Source organism: Plectropomus leopardus, chromosome 9 (assembly GCF_008729295.1).
Source record: "Plectropomus leopardus isolate mb chromosome 9, YSFRI_Pleo_2.0, whole genome shotgun sequence".
NCBI lineage: Eukaryota > Metazoa > Chordata > Actinopteri > Perciformes > Serranidae > Plectropomus > Plectropomus leopardus.
Window position 1 is genome coordinate 28,960,609 of NC_056471.1, and position 21,284 is coordinate 28,981,892.

A 21,284-nucleotide genomic window follows, 5' to 3' on the forward strand; every position below is an offset into this window, starting at 1 on the left:
GAGCATATCAGGCCCATTTAATCGGACACCCAGCCGAAAGGGTTTTAATCTCTTGATCCGCGAGGCTCAGGAAAGCGAGATGCCGCCACTGTGGTCAGGGGAAACTCTGGGATGTGCCTGCTGTCTCTCAGACCTCCAACACTGGCAGTTTTTCCATTTTTTAACAAGTAGACAAAATTAAAACCACGTGAAATGTTGAAAGGAGTATCGCAGCTTCGGGCGCTTCTAGCTGCTTGAATTCAGAGAGAAAAATAATTTTGTTGTTGTGTTTTGCTCCATAATTTAAAACTATTAAACCAACTATTTAAATTAGACTCCTTTCAGTGCAAGCATGAGGGTGTTATTGGCTCTCCGTGATGCTTTTTGTGCACTGTGGTTGGTTTCTGAGCTTGGCCACCCACAATGTTGGACATCCGGTGTAGTAGCACAGATTCACCCCCAGCATATAAAGGCGGTAAAGAGATTGAGAGCAAGCCAGCGCTTCCACTCAGGGCTTCCACCCAGCAATCTAGGTCATTAGGTCTACAGTGTAATTTAAGGAGCGCACATCTGCTCACATGTAGGCAGAGCTGAGTGTTGTGGCTCGAGCATTAGAGCGATGCTTAATCCTCCTGTGACAGCTGATTGTACGTATTTTGGGCGCGCGGTTCTGCAGAGCTCACTTCATTTGTTCGCGAGGGAGCATTGAATTCAGAGCAAAAGGAGTGCAGAGAGGCTGATACAAGGTAGGAGAATAATCACAGCTTCACGCTCAGATTGATTTGCTGTAATAGATTTAAACACGTGTGTACAGACTCTGCAGATTGATTCACGATGCACTGTACATGTATTGCCATGTTGGCTTGCTGCTGATTGGAAAAGCTTAATGAGCGTGTGTCATTATCGTGGTGCTGGCATCCATCTTGGCCCAGTCTTTGCATGCCATTGGGCCGAAGAGGTCAATGGACCACATGCTTATAGACTGAATGGACGCTGGCTTATTGGCCGACAGACAGCTGACCTAAATGAGTGGAGAGAAAGGATTAAGTGTTTATTATCCTCCCCCTTTATCCCTCTTTCCTGCCCGCCCTTTATCTCTGCCCCTGTCCAGGGGGAGGGGCTTCTAGTTTATGGGGGTGTTGTTCGGGAGGAGGTGGGATGTTTTGTATCTGGTTGTGGAAACCAGCAGGGATATTATTATTGACATGTAGACCACTCCAGTGGCTGGTTCGAAGACCGTATTGACAAACTCCACATGACCAGTCTTGTACTCTGAATAATGAGAATATTCAATTAATTTACCCTCAGCTGGTGCATTTCCATTCATTGAACTGTTGAGAATAAGTTAATAATTTAGGTGTTTAACTGATGTTGAGGTTTGCTTTGATTCCTATATGGCAGTGGTGTTTTTATCTGCAGTACTTCATTTTTAAAAGTTTATTATTTTATAAGGCTGGTGATATTTGATATTTGTTTAATTGTCAACAAACCTAAAAACACATTAGGGATACCCAACTTGCTTTGCCTGCGGCTACTTTTGCAAAATGACAGGCCAATAAACTCATTAAACAAACATTAATAATATTAATCAGTACGTGTAATAAATGAATTGCCTTTTTTGCTGTCTTCACTTATCTTTGCCAAAAGGCAGTTCCAGTCGCAGCGACTCCAGTCAGGTGTACGAAGGGGCATTTCTAGGATTTTAGGACACTCAGGTCTCAGCCAGCTCCTCTGACGGTTGGGGTTCGGGGGGGCCTCCCCTGGCACTTTTCCTTCATAAACAAGCTCTATTTTTATGCTCTCTATGCACTCTGGCACCATATTTATATTCAAAGTGAATGAGCCTGCACTTGTGCTTTAACAATATCAGTCACATTCGCACACTGGTAACCGAGACTACCTTACGAGTGCGACACAGTTTTTCTGAAACACTCACGCCGATTAGTAGTCAGTAACGATACTTTAGCAAGTTAATTGGAGGAGCCGGGGATCGAACCGCCAACCGTCCAGTTAGAGGACAACCCGCTCTACCCCTGAGCCACAACTGCCCCAGAACATCCCGAGTGTGTATAAATTTACTTTCATGTGTCCACACTGAATGCGATGCAGATGTTTTGCATTACATACTAAGGGTTCGGACATTAATGAGTAAAGCCATATGGTATGTTCTGAAAATATGTGCTTGTGACTTTTATAGGCTACTTTGTTGAGTTGCTTATTAGCAAAATGCTCTGGGGTGACCTCTAGCTCACCTGATGGAGTATGCACCAAATAAAAGCTCCTTAAATAGCCCCTTGCAGCACCTTGGGTTCCAGTTTAAATGTCATCCCGCTTTCTCTCCCACGTTTCCTATCTATCTACGGCTGTCCTATTAACAAATGCAAATACACCAAAAGAGTGTTGCCGTCGTGGTTCGCACTGGTTCAGAGCACGGAGCCTCTGTTTTGTTTGTTTGTTATTGCTTTTTTTGTTTTTCACTGTGTTCACATATTATAATTTCAGCTTGTTCTTTACTACCAAGTTAGCTGTTAACTGCCTCTCTAAGCTGGTCAACACAATCATTAACACAGCTTTTCAGAGGGAATATTTGCAAGAAGAATAGAAGCCGTACTCATGCAAGTAAGATTAGGCAAAAACTCACTTTGTGTTAGGTTCAAACATTAGAAAATGGTCAGTAGGCCACCCGCCACCCTACATTGAGCATCACTGCATAAATCCATCTCCCAATAAAGTTTAAGCCTCAAAGCCACAGAGCTCCTACGTCAGATGTCCACTAATAAACATAAATGGTGTCAGTCGTAGCTCCAACATTACTCCACTTCTGAGGTTTGTAATACATGAGAGTGATGAACTGCAGCATAATCTCTTCAGCTCCCAAAACTCATCAGAAGGAAACACGATGAGGCGTTATCACTGCAGTTTCAAACAGACAAAGAGATTCGTCACACTAACACAATAAAGCCCAGCCGGTAATAATAACGTGGAAGTCAGCTGGAGGCGTTCAGAGTGAAGTCGACCAGACGAGGGGATGGGAAATAGCAGCCTGAGGGGGGTTAGTGACGGACTGGACCCTCCGGTCGACCATTTTGGTTAGCGCAGCCAGCCAGATAATTAAACGTGATGGCAATCTTTGACACACTGTAGTCACATCACACCTCAGTGCCACAGGAGCTGTACAGTCTGCCTCTCAGTCTCCTGTCACTGACTCTCAAAAGCGCTCTGCTTTGCGATATGTCTTATTTTCTAATTTTCATCACAGAAACAGCTCTCCAAATATCAGGCAACACCTTCTGCCAAATCAATTCAGCACCACAACACCTCCGAGCTCTTCAGTTTTATTATGAATATTGAAAAGTACTTTAGTCAAAGCTAGTTACCAGTATTACACTATGAGAATTCTGCCAGCGAAAAACACTTTTTCTCCCTTTTTCCAAAACTCTTTAATTAAGCTGACGAGTGCTGCAGAAGCTGTGACGTTTTCTCAGAGTACGTTAGAGAGCAGATGACGGCTAAATTCCATTTACTTGCAAATGAACCCAAGAAAAATGTATTTCTGTCCAGTCTATTCCATTTGTCTTCCAAGTGAGACGTCATAGTGTTGCCATTGATTTCCAAAAGCTATCTGAGGCAGCGTGGTTATTTACAGCCTAAAGTGCATTTTGAGGCAGACAACGCTGACACCCAGACTACTGTTCTTCAGAGACCATTTTACCTTTTACAGCTCAGATAAGAGGAGCTAAAAGCCTGGTGAGTGTCGGCACAATCTGTCCAGTGTCACACCTTTTTTTTTTCGATGAAACTCATACTCTGGCCTTTATTTACTGGTGCTTATCAAAGCTGGGTTCAAAGTTTTGAATGTCCATAATTTAAAATGCATGAATAACTTGCTAAATCTTGTTTGCTGTCCATATCTGCAATTGCACATCATGTAAAAATACTGTTAAACTCTCTCTAGATTGAGCTCTTATGATGAATGAAGCAACCCAGTTAAATCAGTCACATTTGACTTTTAGGTGTAAAAAAATGTAATATTGATGATGTGCCACAGCCAGAAGTGGAGTTTAAAGCGGCTCAGAGCGGTCTCCCCGCTGAGTATCAGATATATATTGGTAAATAAAACATTTGGCCATAAAATATTTACGTCTATAGAGTCCATGAACCAGTTCATGCTGGTTGATTAAATTCATAATTCACCCTCGTGGCTCTCTAGTGTGATATGATGTGTTTCATTTGAAAATACTATATATTCTGCAGATTTAATATAAAACATAAAATAGTAGTTGAAATAAAATGTAAATGACAATATTTATGCATTGTAAATTAACCACATTTTAATATGTTTTAATGCTTCGAAGCCTGGATCGACATCACTTTTCTTGTGCTGTTTTTAGAGACCTTTCATAAGTATTTAAACCTTTGAACTCTGAGCAAATTGGTTTAATTTCTTTTGAAAAAATGAGGGAAAAAAGCGATAAGCTAACTGCAAGAAATTAGTAGATTAAAGAAAAATATGATATCAATATTTTAAAAAAATAGGCAAGGGAAAGAATTTCAGAAAACTATATTTTTGATTATCGTAATTATAACTGAAACTGTTATTATTTTTTAATACTTTCTTCAAGTCATTTCCTTTTTTTTAAACTAATTTTCAGGAAATTTTCTTGTACTTTTCTTTTTTTTTCTAACTGTAGATAAGTGTTTGTAACTAAAGTGTTGGTGCATGCTGCAGAAGTATACTAATTCATTAATATTCCTTTCTTTCCTCAATTAATTTATTATCATTGTGTCTATAAAATGTCAGAAAAAGTGATAAATGCCGAGCGTCCTCATAGACCTTGTTTTGTCCAATTAACAGTCCAAGCCCCCAGATATTCAGTTTGTATGTGTAAAATAAGAGAGAAAAGTGGAAAGTACCCATATTTAGAGGAACTTTAGTCGATAGTCTGAGCAATAATATAGCAGCAAACAACAATTTCTTGTGTGAAGACATTGAAGAGAAGAGCGTCCTGAAAAGAGAATGAAGCCACGCTACCTTTGTGTGTGTTAAAATCGGATATTTTCTGTTCGTTGTTGTGGTAAATGAACTGGCCACACGTGCATGCCAGTGCGTATGTGGTTCCCCCTCTGCACTGCTCATTTGGCGGTTACTGCTGGCATTGTTGCAAAAGCATAGTGCCCACCCTCCAGTTGCCCCTCTGGTTAACACTGATGTAGTGTTGCCATTGTTAGCACCGTTGCATCTAGCTGTCGGCTGAGCCACTTCTATGTTGAGAGCCATATGCAGACGACCTCTAAGTCATAAGCCCTTTTTTCACAGCGATCGCACTATGGAGCCACTAAAAAGTCCCATCTTTTCACTACATTTACACAGAACCAATCAATGCCTGCATCATGCCGCTCCTGTGTGTGATAATAGACAGCGTGCTGGCATCGTGGAAAAAACAAAGGCGTGACGATTAACACAACAGCATCAGCCTCCAGTGTGACATGAAACATACATGGCAACACTTTCAAAATATCAACAATGGCACAGTCATTTACCATCCCTGTTAAATGACAGTTGATTTCGTCCTTTGGCTTGGAGGGTAAGGAGCTCCTGGACCATATTGTTGTCCCACTTTGTGGACATTTTTGGACGCTGTTCTTCTTTTTAACAGAACGGTACAGCACGTTCACAGTACTCCACAAACACTGTTGCTTTACTAACCACTGAACTTGTTTTTTGTTTTAATCATCTGCATCTTTAACCGTCGGCAGAGGGGGGTTTCTGATGTATTTTACATTTCAGGGTCATCTCCATAGAGAAGTGGGTTGGCTCGTTTACAGTATGGCTCATTACAATTCTGGTTTTCTGTTACTTTATACAGTTTGAATTACTCAGAGGGGTTTCCCCCCCATTACTGCCTGGTGTTCATTTAGCTTATGTGAGTTGCGTGCTTTAATTAGGGTATTTCCTTGATGTATGCAGCTCCTCTTGTTGGTTTTCTCCTCTCGTAAAAAAAGAAGTTAAGCACAGTTAACTGCTGATATCAGGAGCTGCGTAAGTGTTACAGCCCTTTTCAGTATGTCAGCTGAACTTAGAAAACAAGACTGAGGTTTTACCCCTTTTAGACTTCTTGATTTTAAAAAAATAAATTTAGTGTGCCCATTAACTGACAGGGACATTTATTCAGTCTTATGTTGTGTTAAACTTAATAAACGTTTCAGAGAGATTCTATAGAAGTCGGATAATTTAATTAACATTTCCCCTTTTATGCATTTTTCTTTGCTTTGATAATAAATGATGTGTAAAGTTGAGCTCTTGCAGTGGGACTAATTAATTTTGTTCTGTTAACATTGTCTAATCAAAGCTGTGGAATGAAGACAAAGATAATCCGTAGTATTCATGAATTGAGGAGTGCTGTGGAAAACTTTCAAATTAAAAATTAAAGGGGCAATAATATTTTGTAGTTCATTTATAAACCTCGTGCAAAAATACAATTTGTTCTTACAGCAGCTGCTGTTCAGCTCTTAAACAACGTTGCTTAATAAGTGCAAGGATCACTCTGTGTCCACTATATCTTCAGACGAACTGAAGGACAGCATGCCGTCGAATGTGTCGCCGCCTGGCCGGCAGCCAGCTCGAGTGTTAGCGTGAGTGGTGGCGGCTGAGCCGGCTGATACTGACCATCTGTGTGTATGTCGTGTGTGTGTGTGTATGTGCAGCTCCCCGCAGACTTCAGCAGACTTCACCTGGCCGACGGCTTGCACCCACAGGTGACCCACGTCTCCTCCAGCCACTCAGGATGTAGTATCACCAGCGACTCTGGAAGCAGCAGCCTGTCAGACATTTATCAGGTAAGGACGCCCCCCATTGGCGCCGGATCCCCAGTTTGGACTCCCCCGGATAGTTCAGTGGGTGTGATGGTTTAGTAACTGGACAAACTCTGAACAGGTTGGTCATGTGAGATTAAAGCTCCCACAATCCATCTCTAGTAGTTGCTCTTTGCAAACTTTATGTCTTTTCTCATCTGTCTTGCTGGGAGATACATAAGAACGTAGTTTCTCAACGCATCTCCCTCAGAAACATTTTGTACAGCAGCTGAACGTAACACAAAAAAATACATTTTTTTATCATTTGTGCTCCACAGCTTACATGTAATACACTATTTGGCTACCACTTTGCCCTCTTAATAGACATACATTATATTCTATCGTCAATGCTAATGCTGTTAGCTGAAGATAGTGGTTTCTTTTTTTCTTTTTCTTTTTTTGGTAATTCTCTTTTATTGGTTTATGTAAACATATAAATACACAACAAAACAAAACATGGAGACCTTTAAACCATGTAAAACAGAGAAATGAATAAATAAACTGGTAAATAAATGATAAATTGAACTAAAAAAAAGAGCATTTTTTTTATTAATTACTCAACGTGTGTTACCCTGAATTTGTCCAGAAAACTTCTCCTCGCATGCCTCAACTGTGAACTGAGTTCTTGATAGATTTAAGTAAAGGGGGCCATGTTTACCATCCACAAAACTTTATCGCAAAACATCCATTTACAAACTCTCACCCAACTTGTGCAGTTTAATCCAAGTCTAATGTATCCAGATGAACGCTTTTCATATACATGCATTTCTGCTAAAACCTTACTATTTTACTCGTCTCATGCCAGACGAGAAGCGTGCCTCAACATCTCAATGCACAAGCAGAGTTCAAACAAAGGCATTTAGTTTGTATAGGGAAGCGTTTTAAATAGCGAGGTTTCAGCGAAAATGCATGTGTTTGGGAAATACTGTTTATACAATAGATAAATGAGACTTGGATTATACGGCACAAGTTGTGTGAGAGTTCGTAAACAGATACAAGCGGACTTGTTTTACCTGAATTCACCATGAAGGCATGCCAGATTTTTTTTTTTTTCACAAATTCAGTGTAATACTGGTTGATTAATTGATATACAATTGGATGTTCATTTGGGGGATAAAGTAATCCCCTTAACTAACAGGACATTGTAATAACTTTAAAGTAGAAATTAAACTGATAGGTAATGTATAGAATCCAATCTGTGCAGACAAATGAAGTGAGAGTGTTGAGCTGAAGCCAGGCTCATATTTTTGTTTGTCTCATTAAGTGGGACAAGAAAATTTGGGAACTAATGTAAACACTTGGCAGACAAAGCGGCTATGAGACACTAACAGGGCACTGTCATAGCTCAACGGGATACGAGCAGACAGGCGGGGGACTGTGAGCAGGTGGTCCGGCCCGCATCCCGACTCCAGCTCTGCCTCTCATCACCTCAAAGCAGAAACACAGAACTCCCAGGGAGCTATGACGTACTATATCCTGTGATACCGTGCTTTATGAGACATCTTTTATGCTAAAATTACATGAAGCAACACCGTTTCTGTCGTCCTAGTGTGATTGAGGTAATAAATAAGTAACACTCGCTAAAGAAAGAAAGAGAATGTAAATATTTCTGCAACCTTACACCCCCAAGAGATAAATAAAACAGCCAAAAGGAACACACACACACACACACACAAAATCTCGTGACTGTGGACGTGCCCCAAACCCTGCAACTAATCCTCTTAACACAGAGCACCCACCCTATTGGCTCCAAACGCCGTCACCTGCTGTGTGCCTGTTTGTGTGTTTGTAAGTGTGCCTGTGACAGCGCTCTGGGGGCTTCAGTCACAATCACTTCGTTGTGTTTGGACCTCTTCTCCGCTCGTGTTTGCAGGGGCATTAGATCAGATTGTTTGAATGCAGCTCTATAATTGCGTGTTGGGGCTGTATGAGCGTGTGTTATCGTAAAGTCGTGTGTGTGAGTTTGGCCGTGCCGTGGCTGGCTGGGGCAGGTTGAACAGGCTCTGCTGTCCCCAGTCTGTGATTGCGGTCTTATAGCCATCTGCTTGTTCTGTCTCCTGATTTCTCTCTGAAACACACTGTCCTGTTTCGTCTTCTGTCTTCAGGCTCTCTGTCCTCCTGTGCTGGATCTCTAACAGCTTTTTAATCTACCCGAGGCAGCAGCTGCTCTGTCTCTGAGTGCTATAAGACCCCAGAACTTGTCTCAATGTCTTTGTTTTTCTCTTAACATGCGATCAGACTTCTCTGCTCTCCACTGGTGATCTGTTTTATATGTGTGCTCGTGCTGCATCTGTTTTTGTCAAATTTTGTCAAGCAGTGTTTCCCCTTTATGGGAACCAGGCCAAAAATATTTTTTAATGCCAACAAATACACTAAATGTCCAATGTTTCCACTGTATCATTCATATCACGAGGTGTGTGTCTGTGGTTGGTTACTTCATGTCTTCAATAACTGCAGCACAGTTGAGTGTCCGTTATCCAAACTGCTTGATCAACTGATCAGGTGACGTCAAGATTACTCTGTCTGTTCTTAGTGAACGACCATCGGCCATCGCTCTGCTAGTTTTGGTGTTTTTGGCTGAGCTAGAATAGAGAGTATTCAGTCAAAATCTCACTGTTCTCCATGTTAATGAAACCCAGCTTCTGGCATTTACTCCCGTCAGTCCGCCACTGTATTTAAAGAGGGAAATAACGGGCAAAAGAGCATTAATAGTGACATATCTCTTTTAAATGATCATAATATGGACCTCATTAAGCATACAGAGAGAGATCCTTGGCGTACTACATAAAAACAGACACTAGTCTATGTAAAATCTAATAAAGTAAGTACAACTTAAAAAACAAAATAAAAACACTACAGTATGCAAGTTTGAATAAAAAGACAGAATTTAAGAAACTGCACCTACAAAGAATTTACAAACATTTGGCTGTCACAAGCAAGCTAACTTTTAAATATTTAATATCTACTTTAAAGAGTTAAATTTGAGAATGGGATTTGGTGAGTGGTCATTCAGGCTAAAGTAGTCAACTGAGGGCAAACACTCTCAAGTATGCAAGCTGCATTTCCGGCGCATTTTTTCTCACAGTCCCACGTAAACACTGTCTGATTAGAGCTGAAACAATTAGTCATTTGATTGGAAATTAATCTCCAACTATTTCGATAATCCATTAATCCTTTGAGTCCTTTTTCAGAGCAAAAATGCCAATCATTTGCTGTTTTGAGTGCCCAGAATTAAAGGGGTTGCTGGGTATTTTTTGTCTTTTTTTGTATTAAATAGAACATTTTTGAGTTTTAGGTTGTTAGTTGGATGAAATCAGCTGTTTAAAAGTGTAACTTTTAGCTCTGGGAAATTCTATTATGTATTTTGTTGACAAAAAAAATATTTTTCAGAAATATCTCTATTTCCCTCTCTTCTGAGTAATCCTTTGACCTCTCAGATTAATCTTCAGACTGCCCGGGGTTTCTGTTGCACCACCTCTATAATGAGGATGAAGTAGCAGTTGATAAACTTTCAGACTCACAAATTAAAATACACAAGCATAAAAATGGAGAAAAGGATTCAAACTCATGTTACTGTCCCAGGGTACTCGACATGACTCCCCAAACTGTTTGTTTTATGCAGCATTACTTTTTTATTGTTAGCTGGAGTTGCACCCTGCAGGTTTCAGATTTAATAACATGGCGTAGTAGATCAGGATGTTTGTGGTCTTCACTGGGTTTTTTTATGAATAAGCAGATCAGAGGAGGGCTCGTTCTTTACACTTGTGACATCAGGGAGTTGATGGTACAACAAAGTATGGTGTTAGAGTTTAATTTTAGACTTGCTGAGCAGGGAAGGGTACAGATTTTTGTTTAACCCTGCTGCTCTATTCTCCACAGCCTCCTCTGGGCTCAACAGTCAAAGCACCCCGCGACGAGTCCCACATCATTCTCACGTCACCGGCAACATGGCGCACTGTTTTGTGTCTGAATAAATCATGAAATTGGTCCTTCAGAAGGACTTTGAAAGCATTGATCCAAGAATAGCCCTGATGAAATATTAACAGCACCTGACTTGCCTACTGACTCGTAATGCTTACTGCACATTAATGGCTTTTTGATGCATAGATGACACGAAAACGATCCTGTGTGCACAAAGGCAAGAGTTTAACAAGGCAAATCTCCATATGGCGCGTTAAGTGTTTGCGCACCATTAAAATAAGATTAGTGGAACCTATGAAGGAATATGCATCCTCACTTCTCCTTTTGCTGTTTTATATTTGCTCCCTCATATATTTGCTGCAGATAACGAGTGTGGTTAACCTGTCTAGTGTGTCCTCTCTCCATCTGTGGAAAATGGGCGATGAATATGCAGCTGTCTGTGGTTTCAGGACAAAGAGAGCTTAGGGAATACTCTTCAAATTTATGTAAGAAGTCCTTCCATTTTTAGTTTTTGGAAAGCCTTTTTTCACGGCCATTTCCACACTACATTTATTTTGGTGCATTCTCTCTTCTTATTAATTTATTTTATTTTGGATTGCACACTGCTCCTTAATCTGTACCTCTCCACTGTCCAAAGGCCTCACTGGTACACCCAGATCATCCGCCCCGCCCACCAGGGTGTGTGCACCGGTGACGCCCAAATGGCCACTCAGACACTGGCCTGAATCATTAATGAGCCTTTTGCACATGGCGTTTGAGGGGAAATGACAGAGTTTCTGTGAGCGACCAGGCACGGAGACTCTTTGCCTTGAAAAATTAAAAGCAGACTGACAGTCTGGGAGGTGAAGATGCGTCTGGCTCTGGGATTTTGTGGACAGTTTGCAAAGGCAACCTTTTCTTCTCTATCCGTCAAAAAGCTTGAGGCTGGGCACCATATTGAGGTAAGAAGGGTTTTGCACTGTGGCGATGGAGCCCAGCTGATGCTTTGTAGTCCTTTTTTTCTGTGAGAAGGTTTCATGTTGTGTGAGCGTGAACCAGGCGATGTGTCCCCTTCTGTCATGTATAGAAGTATTTGCTTTGATGATAGCAGAGGGTCTCTGTTAGTCTCACTCCTGCACAAGTAATTGCATTACTTTCTCTTCTCATCTCACTTGGTTTTTTCCTCATCTCCGCACATATTTCATCTTGTGCTTTCAAAGAACAGGATCTGGCTTCCAGGCAGGCGGTGGAGTTTGCTGAGGGGGAGATGAGGAGGAAAGTTGCGAGTTAATTAGCTTGTTACTATGCACAGCAGACTGTTTGGTATGCAGTGTTGACGCCTGTCTTTCTCATACTGTACTGAATACCGCTAATCCATTTTATTAAATGGGTCAAATCTGCACAACATGTTCTTTTATTACGCTTTTGTTTGGAGACGCACCGTGTCGCAGCTGATGTTTGTACTGTTAAACGATTTCATCAGTGTGTGTGTGCATGTGTAACTTCTGCCTCTGTATCCTTGATGTACTGAATTTTTACTCTGGCTGTTTTTGAGTTGACTCTTTATGAGTTTTGAAAGTTGAACATGAGTTTGGTCAGAAAGTTGGTCAGCAGCTACTTTCGCTTCTCAGGCATTTTGTGACAGTCTAAAACGTGTGTAATGAGCACACAGGTAGGTGGTTCTGTGTCTTGCTTAACGATGTGGCTATAGATGGACATCTGGATTTTGACTCTTTTTGGAAAGGAGACACCAAATCCCTCACCTTGTTGAGTTAAACTGGAGATATCTGACAAATATCTTATCTGTTTTTGAAGGCGACAGAAAACGAACCGGGCGACATGGACCTGAGCGGCTTGCCAGAGACCGCCGTCGACTCCGAGGAGGACGATGATGAGGAGGACATCGAGCGAGCGTCGGACCCCCTCATGAGCCGGGACATCGTGCGGGACTGCCTGGAGAAGGACCCCATGGACAGAACTGACGATGACATCGGTGAGTTTAGGGTGTTTTTCATTTGTGCTCTGTGGATATGCAGCAGTGTTTGTGTCTCAGTGCAATGTACCAAAAGCTCTGCTGCTAATAAAGTGATTTTGTCATGCAATGTTTACTTTTACCCTCTAAAATCTGAGCAAATTGACTTCATTTCTTTCAAAGCATGGAAAAGAAGGCAATGAGCAAAGAAAGGAGAAATGTCCCAAAAATTAGCAAGAAATAACAAAAAAGTGCAAGAAAATTCCCCAAATATTAGCACAAAAAAAAAACAAACAAGGAAATAACTTGGAAAAAACTGCCTAAAAATAATACTTTTCTAAAAAATGAATAAAAATAAGAATAAAACAAAAAAGGCTAAGAAAAAGTTCTCCTTCGAAAAAGTGCTTAAAAATTTCAAATAACTTGTTAACATAATTTTATATATATATAATTATAATAATTATAAATATAGTTTTTTCCCTAGCTTTTTTAAAAATAATTTTCTGAAACTTAATTTCTTGCAATTTGTGGAACTTTTCTTTTTGCCTTTTTCTCTATATTTTTGAAAGAAATTGCACCAGTTTGCTGAGAGTTGAAAGGTTTGAAAGGCATCTGAAACCAGCACAAGAAAAATGATGTCGCTCGAGATTTCAAAAGGTTAAAGACCTATTTTTTTGTGCATGCCTGAGATCTTTACTAGACTTCTTTAGAGAAGTGTTTTCAAAGATATCTGTAAAAAAGCACAAGCCGCGTTGTTCCCGTCTGGGACCGCACTCCTCGTCCCAATTTTAGATTAATTCAGTGGCGGATAAAAAACACACCCTCCTTTCTTATTTAAATCGGTCACAATAAATCTACATTCGTCTGAACCCTGTTTTGCTTCCCTGCTCTCATTTAAGATGTCTGCTTTCGAGTAATTCTCAAAGCCACATCAGGCTTGCAGTATCATATCCCTTAAAGCTATGACTCAACTCCAATGATAATGATAGACATGTTTAAAGAAAAAAAAAAGTACACTCTCTCAGAGCTTAGCTACAGATGTGGACTGGGGGAGGATGATGCTCTGGATGCAGAGAGTTAGTGCCAACCGTTCTCCCCCTCCCCCTCTTTGGCTGATTCCCCCCTCCCCCCCCCCCACGGTACACCCCTCCCTCTGCCGGCAGGCTTTTCTAGGTCACTCCGGCACATCCTCTCGCCTCACCTCTCCCAGCACATTAAACTTTCAGTGCTTCCGCAGCTTCACACACGACGCTGTTGCCATGCCAAGCACAGGTCAGCCAGAGCGCCAGACTGCTGCCGGGCAGCCAGGAGGGGAGAGCTGGATGGTAGATGGGGAGGGAGACAGGGAGGACTACTGTGGACCTCAGTGTCTCAGGCTGCAGGGAACTACAGTATAATATACATAGCATTTTCCTTTGTGACATACACAGTCAGATAAACCCAATATTAAAACCATTCACCCAAATAACAAAACAACATATTTCCTTTCTTACCTCAGGCTATGCTCATGCAGTAGTTTTGATTTGATATAACCATGTTATAAAATATCCTGCTCTGAAATATCTACCACCACCGCAGTACGAAGGAGGTGAATATCATTTTAAATGCTGCTTACAGCAATGAAAATAAATTAACAAAATAACAATGCCCTGGTTTGCTCTGCAAGATCTGCATGACCTCACTTTCAACTGAAAGAAACCAGCTCATTTTAAAAATTGACTGATTGTGTTAGTCAGCAAAAATGCCAAATATTTGATAGTTAAAATACGGAAAAATCTCGTTTTTCTTTGTCATATTTCATAGTGAACTGAATATATTTAGGTTTCCAACAAATAAGAAATGTGGACCGTTTTTTATACTATTTTCTGATTTCTGCAGATTAACCTCTTCTACTCCACCCCTCCCTACCATAGACCCAGTTTTGTCATTTTTGGGTGGGACAGGGGATCTTTGTGGGAAGATAGCAGGTCAATAGTATATGCCACATAGAGGTGGTATACACACAAACACCAAAATACAGTCATATCTCAAAGCAGGGAACCTCAAGTTTACTTTGAGATGCAGCTTGGACTGTGTGTCAAGTTAATAACCGTAAATATGTAATGAAGATTGTGTTTTGGTTAGCTGCCTTTAAAAATGTTTAAAGTTTGGAGTACATAGGGACTTAAAACATCACACTGGAAGTATATGATGGTCATTCTCATGCACAGTTGTGGTTCATAAGTTGATGCAGTAAGTTTTTGGTTGATACCATTCGTTACCAAGATTGGGTGCTAAATTTAAGCATTTTTGATCCCCCAGGAATTGATAAAATGTTCAAAAATCCTTCTAAAATACCAAATTAAGACACCGAGACCTTGAGGAACACCATAGAGAAACCCAAGCTGTGATTTGGTATCAAAAACGTCTTACATTTGGAAATCCTTGTGAGAATTGCATTTTATTTTTTTGATTGAATAGTGAGCACTTTGGAAACTGCGGTGAGACTCCTTTTTTGTCAATACACCTGTGAAATGCATTTCCCAGACTGCTTAGGTACCCCAATATGCGGGAATATCCAAAAACAATCGGCAAAAATAACATGTACTTAATGCCAAAAAAAAAAAAACTGCATGGGGCGAGCATGAAGCAGGCACGTTTGTAAAGGGGAGACTTGTGGATGCCAGTAGAAATCTTTTTCTTTCAGATATCTTTGGGTGAGACTTAAAGGAACACCTGTTAAAATGATCATGCCATGCTTCCATGTAACTATCTGCATGCTTCGACCTTCAGATGAGTCAGAAAATGTGTTGGTTGTAATTTTGGTGAACTAACCCTTTAAACTTGATCAAACACTAAATCCGGTTTCAGTTTCAGTGCCTGAAATGAACTTCTTAATCTCACACGGAGGTCACTGAGTGAAGCGTCAGCAATTATTCTTGGCTCGCCTTGAAAGTTTCTATCAATGGGATTGATATTTGGCTTTATGCTCTCCAGATAACGATTCCTCTGTTGGCCGCTCACGGTGGCGATGATCCGTTTCGATGCTCGGCCTCCAGCTCGTGCCTTCTTGGCTGGAAGCGAGGGCAAACGTGCAGGCCTGCCAAGAGCGCTGCTGCCTGTCCTCTTTCTCTCCTCTGGGTGTCAAGACTCTGTTTGCTCGCTTTTTTTTCTCAACGTTTCTCCGCTGTCTCTCCTCTGTCCCTCTCACAGAGCAATTACTGGAGTTCATGCATCAACTGCCAGCGTTCGCCAACATGACCATGTCAGTGAGGAGGGAACTCTGCGCCGTCATGGTTTTCGCCGTGGTCGAACGCGCCGGCACCATCGTTCTCAATGACGGAGAGGAGGTGTGTGTTTTGCATATTCACGCACGCATTAACCCTGTCTTGTGACTTTGTCTTGCCTTTAATTATATTTATATATGTGCGTGTCTGTCGGGGAGCTGAACCTTAGCGTCACCCCTTCACACCAGTGAATCCTTCGTCTTCCATTTAATGTTTTTTTTCTGCTCTATTAAATCTGAATGGCAGACAACCCGTATTGCTTTATCTCGGATCCCTTAGGCAACTAAAGCAGGCCTCACTTTCTCTCTCTCTCTCTCTCTCTCTGGTCAAGGCACGATTTGAGTTTCAATGAAGACAATTGGGTTTTTTTTTCCTGAATGCACTCAAACAACAGAGAGCAGACCTTGCCTCTAAGGCCTGGTCACGTTAGTAAATGTCCGGTCAAAGAGAATTCAGGGTTCGTTGAGCATATTGTTGCTATCGGCATAAAAGATGTGAATCTCTGAAATGTCAGCTTTTCAGGAATCCTTCGAAACATCAACATTTTCACTTATTTCCTCAAAAGAATAAGAAATAAGATCTTTTTTTGTCTACATCAAGCATGTATCTCTTCTAGCAACACTTAAGGGTGTTTTGCGTCTTCATATTTTGTTGTGTTTTGCTGGGCAGCTCTAATACTTCGTGCTTTATTCCTCTGAGAGAAGTTAAAAAAACATCTGTTAATGCAGCAGTCCCCTTATAGTCACTGCATATGTTTCTTTTTGATAAATAACTTTGACTCGTTACTCGCCTGAACTTAATCTGATCTACCAAGTTATTGTTGTTTTTCTTTTTCCAACAATTTGTTTCCTTGTTGTTCTCTTTTCTTCTTCCAACACTGAGCTGATATAATGTTGTCGTTGGCTCCAGCTGGACTCGTGGTCGGTGATCCTGAACGGTTCAGTTGAGGTGACGTACCCCGAGGGCCGGACAGAGATCCTGTGTATGGGGAACAGTTTTGGGGTGTCACCAACAATGGAGAAGGAATACATGAAGGGCGTGATGAAGACCAAGGTGGACGACTGCCAGGTAAAGATCTTGGTTGTTAATTTTCCTGTAAAGTATCGTGAAATTTCATCTATATCTCAGGCCACATTTAGACGAGAACAGCCCTACTAAAAAAAGTCTTTACTTTGTGTTTTTTTAAAAATCTACGTTCATATGATAAAATTGAGAGAACAATCCTCGTTTACATGGATCTGCAAAAACAGCTGAAAACGCTGTCGAATGCAGGCCACGCCTGTAGTTGGTGGTGTAACTGTGTGTGTAAGTGCAGCCATGACGTCACCGCTCTCACAGGATGCACGCCCTGGCAGTTTACACGGTTTTCAAAAAATTACACTCTGGAACCCGGTTTCAACAGTTTGCATTTTCAGGCCCTCAAAACACTGTTGTGTGAGGGAAAAGCCAAACTGCAACAAAAGTTTAATGTTTCATGCAAGAACCGTGAAAAGCCAACCACTGCCTGCAGACTGTGTTTGCGCTCATGATATTTTAAGTTTCTTTGGGCAATAACATCCACTTAAATATGAGAAACAGCCATTTTAAAAGAGAATAGGCCAGCGCATGTTAAGAGCAGGATCACATTATTAGCATCATGTGTTTAATGGGCATAAAGTACTGATCAGTGAAAGTGTTGTTTTTCATCCTTTCAGCATCAGGAGCTGAGCTCATCAGGCTCAGAGGCTGCACAGAGAAAGTCTTTGCTCCTGATTATTGAGAGCCATTTCTTTCATAATTTATCAGTGGGAATAGTCTTTTTGTTGTTGTGCAGAATTTCTTTCCAATGCCTGAATTATCAAGAAAAAGGGAATCTTGTTAAAGGTCCAAACATGACTGAGAGGTAATTTGGGTCAATTTTATGGACCTGACAAACCTGGGAATTAGCAAAAGTGTAAACTAAATATAAACTAAAAATGTTGTCAGCTAAAAACATTTTGCATATCTGATACAACATATTACCCTGACTCATCATACAGTGTATAACATTTTACATCTTATTCTATTTTCTATTGTCACGGCTGCTGTTGGAGACTCTCTTCCTTTGAAGCGCTCAAAGTCTAATCGTGTGTCCATCCTTTGATTATGTGTATTCCTTTAGTCCATAAGTGTTCGCAGATCAAAAGATTCGCCAACGTTTTCCATAAAAATTAGTCCAAGTTGTGAATATTGTCAGTCTCACTGTCCAACTTCACTCCGCTCCGACTCTAACTTGCTGCCTGGTAATTCTGCACATAATGATAAACAAACCTAGAATCGGTGGTGAAAAATAGTACCTAACCTGGACTTGATAAAAATAAAACGTGGATCTGATCCCGTGCTGGGCCCAAGTCAAGGCTCAGGTCCTAGGCTCCGGTTAGACCTTAAAAGACCTCCAGTTTCAGAAATATCATAAATGTTTAAAATATTTAAAACTTAAGCAGGTCGGTTAGATATATTTTTGTCAAAATGTATCAGATCATTGTCTAACTCTTCTTTTATCCTGTCTCTTCCAGTTTGTGTGTATAGCGCAGCAGGACTACTGCTGCATCCTCAACCAGGTGGAGAAGAACATGCAGAAGGTGGAGGAGGAAGGAGAGATCGTTATGGTGAAGGAGCACCGCGAACTGGACCGCACCGGCACCAGGAAAGGACACATCGTCATCAAGGTGACAAGTCAACGCTCAACAAATTTACATTTTCCTGAAACACCAAACAAAATCAGGAGCTCATTCGATAGACAATCATAAAATAACCACTAGATATTTGAACAGAGCTTTGTAAGCTCATCATGTTGCATGATTTTATTTCATTAATTAATGATTATTTAAACACAGTATATTAATGAACATCAGTATAAAATACAAATGTAAATACACCGGAGTTAGCTGGACTGCTAATTTACCTCCGTAGTCTTTTAGAAGGTAACAGACAATAAAAATAAAGAAAGAAAGAAAAAAAAGAAAAAAAAAATACAACAATTCATTCAGAATAGAAAAGTGCAGAAGCAAAAAAAAAAACAACACTTTTTTTAATTCTCAGGGCACAGCAGAGCGACTCACCATGCACCTGGTGGAGGAGCACTCAGTGGTGGACCCCACCTACATCGAGGACTTCCTGTTGACCTACAGGACCTTCCTCTCCAGCCCCATGGTCGTGGGCAAGAAGCTCCTGGAGTGGTTCCACGACCCCAGTCTCAGGGACAAGGTACGAGAGAGCAGGACCACTGTGTGTCTGCATGAACTGATGACATAATTCAAATATTAATCAGGGAATAAATAATGGAGTAGACTCCTGTCATTAAAATATAGACACTCAAACACACTTGGAGATTTTCCATGAGACGTTTTTAGGTCAAGATGTAACCGACATAATACATGCACCAGTGAAGCAGTCACCTGTATATTGACCCGTGCTGATCGTGTGATTGCTGCAGGTTACACGGGTAGTCTTGCTGTGGGTAAACAATCACTTCAATGACTTTGAGGGCGACCCTGCCATGACTCACTTTCTGGAGGAGTTTGAAAACAATCTGGAGAAAGAAGTGAGTGAAACAACTTACACATGGCTGACTCGCATACAAAAAAATGTAATTTGTGAATGCTGTTTAATGCCCTGTCCTCACATCTGTGTCATTTTTTTTTTTTTTCATTCAGAAAATGTGTGGGCACCTCAGACTGTTAAATATAGCGTGTGCTGCTAAAGCCAAGCCGCGGCTGGTGACGCTGACCAAGCCGTCCAGGGACTCTCCTCTGGCCTTCAGCCTTCTCGGAGGGCAGGAGAAAGGTTTTCGCATCTTTATTGATGCCGTGGAGCCTGGGAGCAAGGCAGCAGAAGTCGGCCTTAAGCGTGGAGATCAGGTAAGATATCTAACATTTTATTTTTAGACGACATGTATAGTCTGCTGTAAAAAAAAGTGTCGTTAAAATTTTTGGGATTCCTCTTCAACTGCAGGGGAGGAAAACTAAAAGCAGCTGCACTCAGCAGGTTATACTTTTTTTTTCCTTCTCTGTAGAAATCACTTCTGTCACACAGACCACCACTTGAATTGATCTTTTTTCTCATGCTGGAAGTTCATTTTTGTTGTGAAATTGGTTTTACATTTTGCTCTAACCAGCATTAAAAGGGTTCTTTAAAAAGTCTTAAATTGAACTTGCCAGTAGCTGCGGGCGCCATGTGCTGGCTTTCTCCTCCCAACTCAACTTTCTCAACCATTTTCACACTCGGCAGTCTTCGGGGGCTTTAAGCAAAGTCCCTTAATCCTTGAAACCATCTTGAGAGTGTCTGGATGCGAGTTAAGCCCTCTTGACTCCAAACATCCCCTGCAGCTGTTTCCCCCAAAAGGAAGCGGAGAAGCTGACATCCTTGGAAGCATTCACCCTCTCAAACCCGCTCGCACCTTCCCGTTCCTAACGGCTTCAGTCGCGATTACGACCTATTATTTCAGAGCTTCGCTATCAATCACATTTGTTTTATTTCATCCATTAGCAGAAGCTTCTAAGTTGTAAACTCCACACATCTCACTAATCGCTTCTGATCCCAAAACAGACATTTGCTCTTCTAAATTGGTGTTTCGTGGCCTCTCAGCAGCAGAGGAAGGCCTGATCTTATGTTACAGTCAGAGGTGACTTCCTCATCCACCAAAGAGGAAGCGGCAAAGGCCGGTTAGCGTATCGTGTTAAAATGCAAATATCCGGCCCATACAGAGGTCAACCTGTTAAGATAATTTAAAGGTGACATGGGCAACATTAATGTCAAAACCATGTGTTGGACTAAATGTCATGAGGTACAACATGCCAGAGGTTTGGCGTTTATTGCCTCTTTGTTCACTGGGTGAAATATGGAGTTCAGAGATCATTACCTGTGACATTTACATCACGGCTGCAATTATTTTCACTGTCTCTTAATCTGTGGATTACTTTCATGATTAATTTATTCGTTTTTGGGTCTATAAAGTAAAAAAAAAAAAAATAGGGAGAAATATCGATCAGTGTTTCGCAGAGAATGTCTTGTTTTGTCCACAATCCAAAAATATTCACGTTTCTGTCTTAAAGGAGTAAAGAAAGCAGATAATATTTGCATTTAAGAAGCTGTAATCTGATTTTTTTTTCTTTAAAAAATATTTAAACCAATTAAATGAATATTAAAGTAGTTGGGGATTAATTTTAAAGTTGGCAACTAATTCATGAAAAAGTCTTAAAATGCCTTGAATTTAATTTTAGGAATATTAAGCCTTAAAAAATCAATAATTGTCCTAAATTTGAATTTTTATCTCATTTCAATTATCCATCCTTTCA

The 21,284-nt window shown here is 40.9% G+C and overlaps 1 protein-coding gene across 10 annotated transcripts in view; it reads left to right on the plus strand.

Moving 5' to 3' along the window:
• rapgef2b (Rap guanine nucleotide exchange factor 2b) overlaps nt 1-21,284 on the plus strand; it is a 148,222-nt gene that overhangs the window by 102,827 nt on the left and 24,111 nt on the right. For 9 of the 10 annotated variants that reach the window (XM_042493533.1, XM_042493539.1, XM_042493535.1 and 6 more), the window contains 8 exons: nt 6,685-6,816; nt 12,547-12,724; nt 15,896-16,032; nt 16,879-17,037; nt 18,504-18,656; nt 19,030-19,194; nt 19,424-19,531; nt 19,644-19,847. In XM_042493533.1, the coding sequence (XP_042349467.1) occupies nt 6,685-6,816; nt 12,547-12,724; nt 15,896-16,032; nt 16,879-17,037; nt 18,504-18,656; nt 19,030-19,194; nt 19,424-19,531; nt 19,644-19,847 (1,236 nt within the window). The remainder of the gene's footprint in view (nt 1-6,684; nt 6,817-12,546; nt 12,725-15,895; nt 16,033-16,878; nt 17,038-18,503; nt 18,657-19,029; nt 19,195-19,423; nt 19,532-19,643; nt 19,848-21,284) is intronic. The other variant, XM_042493540.1, reaches the window with a different exon arrangement.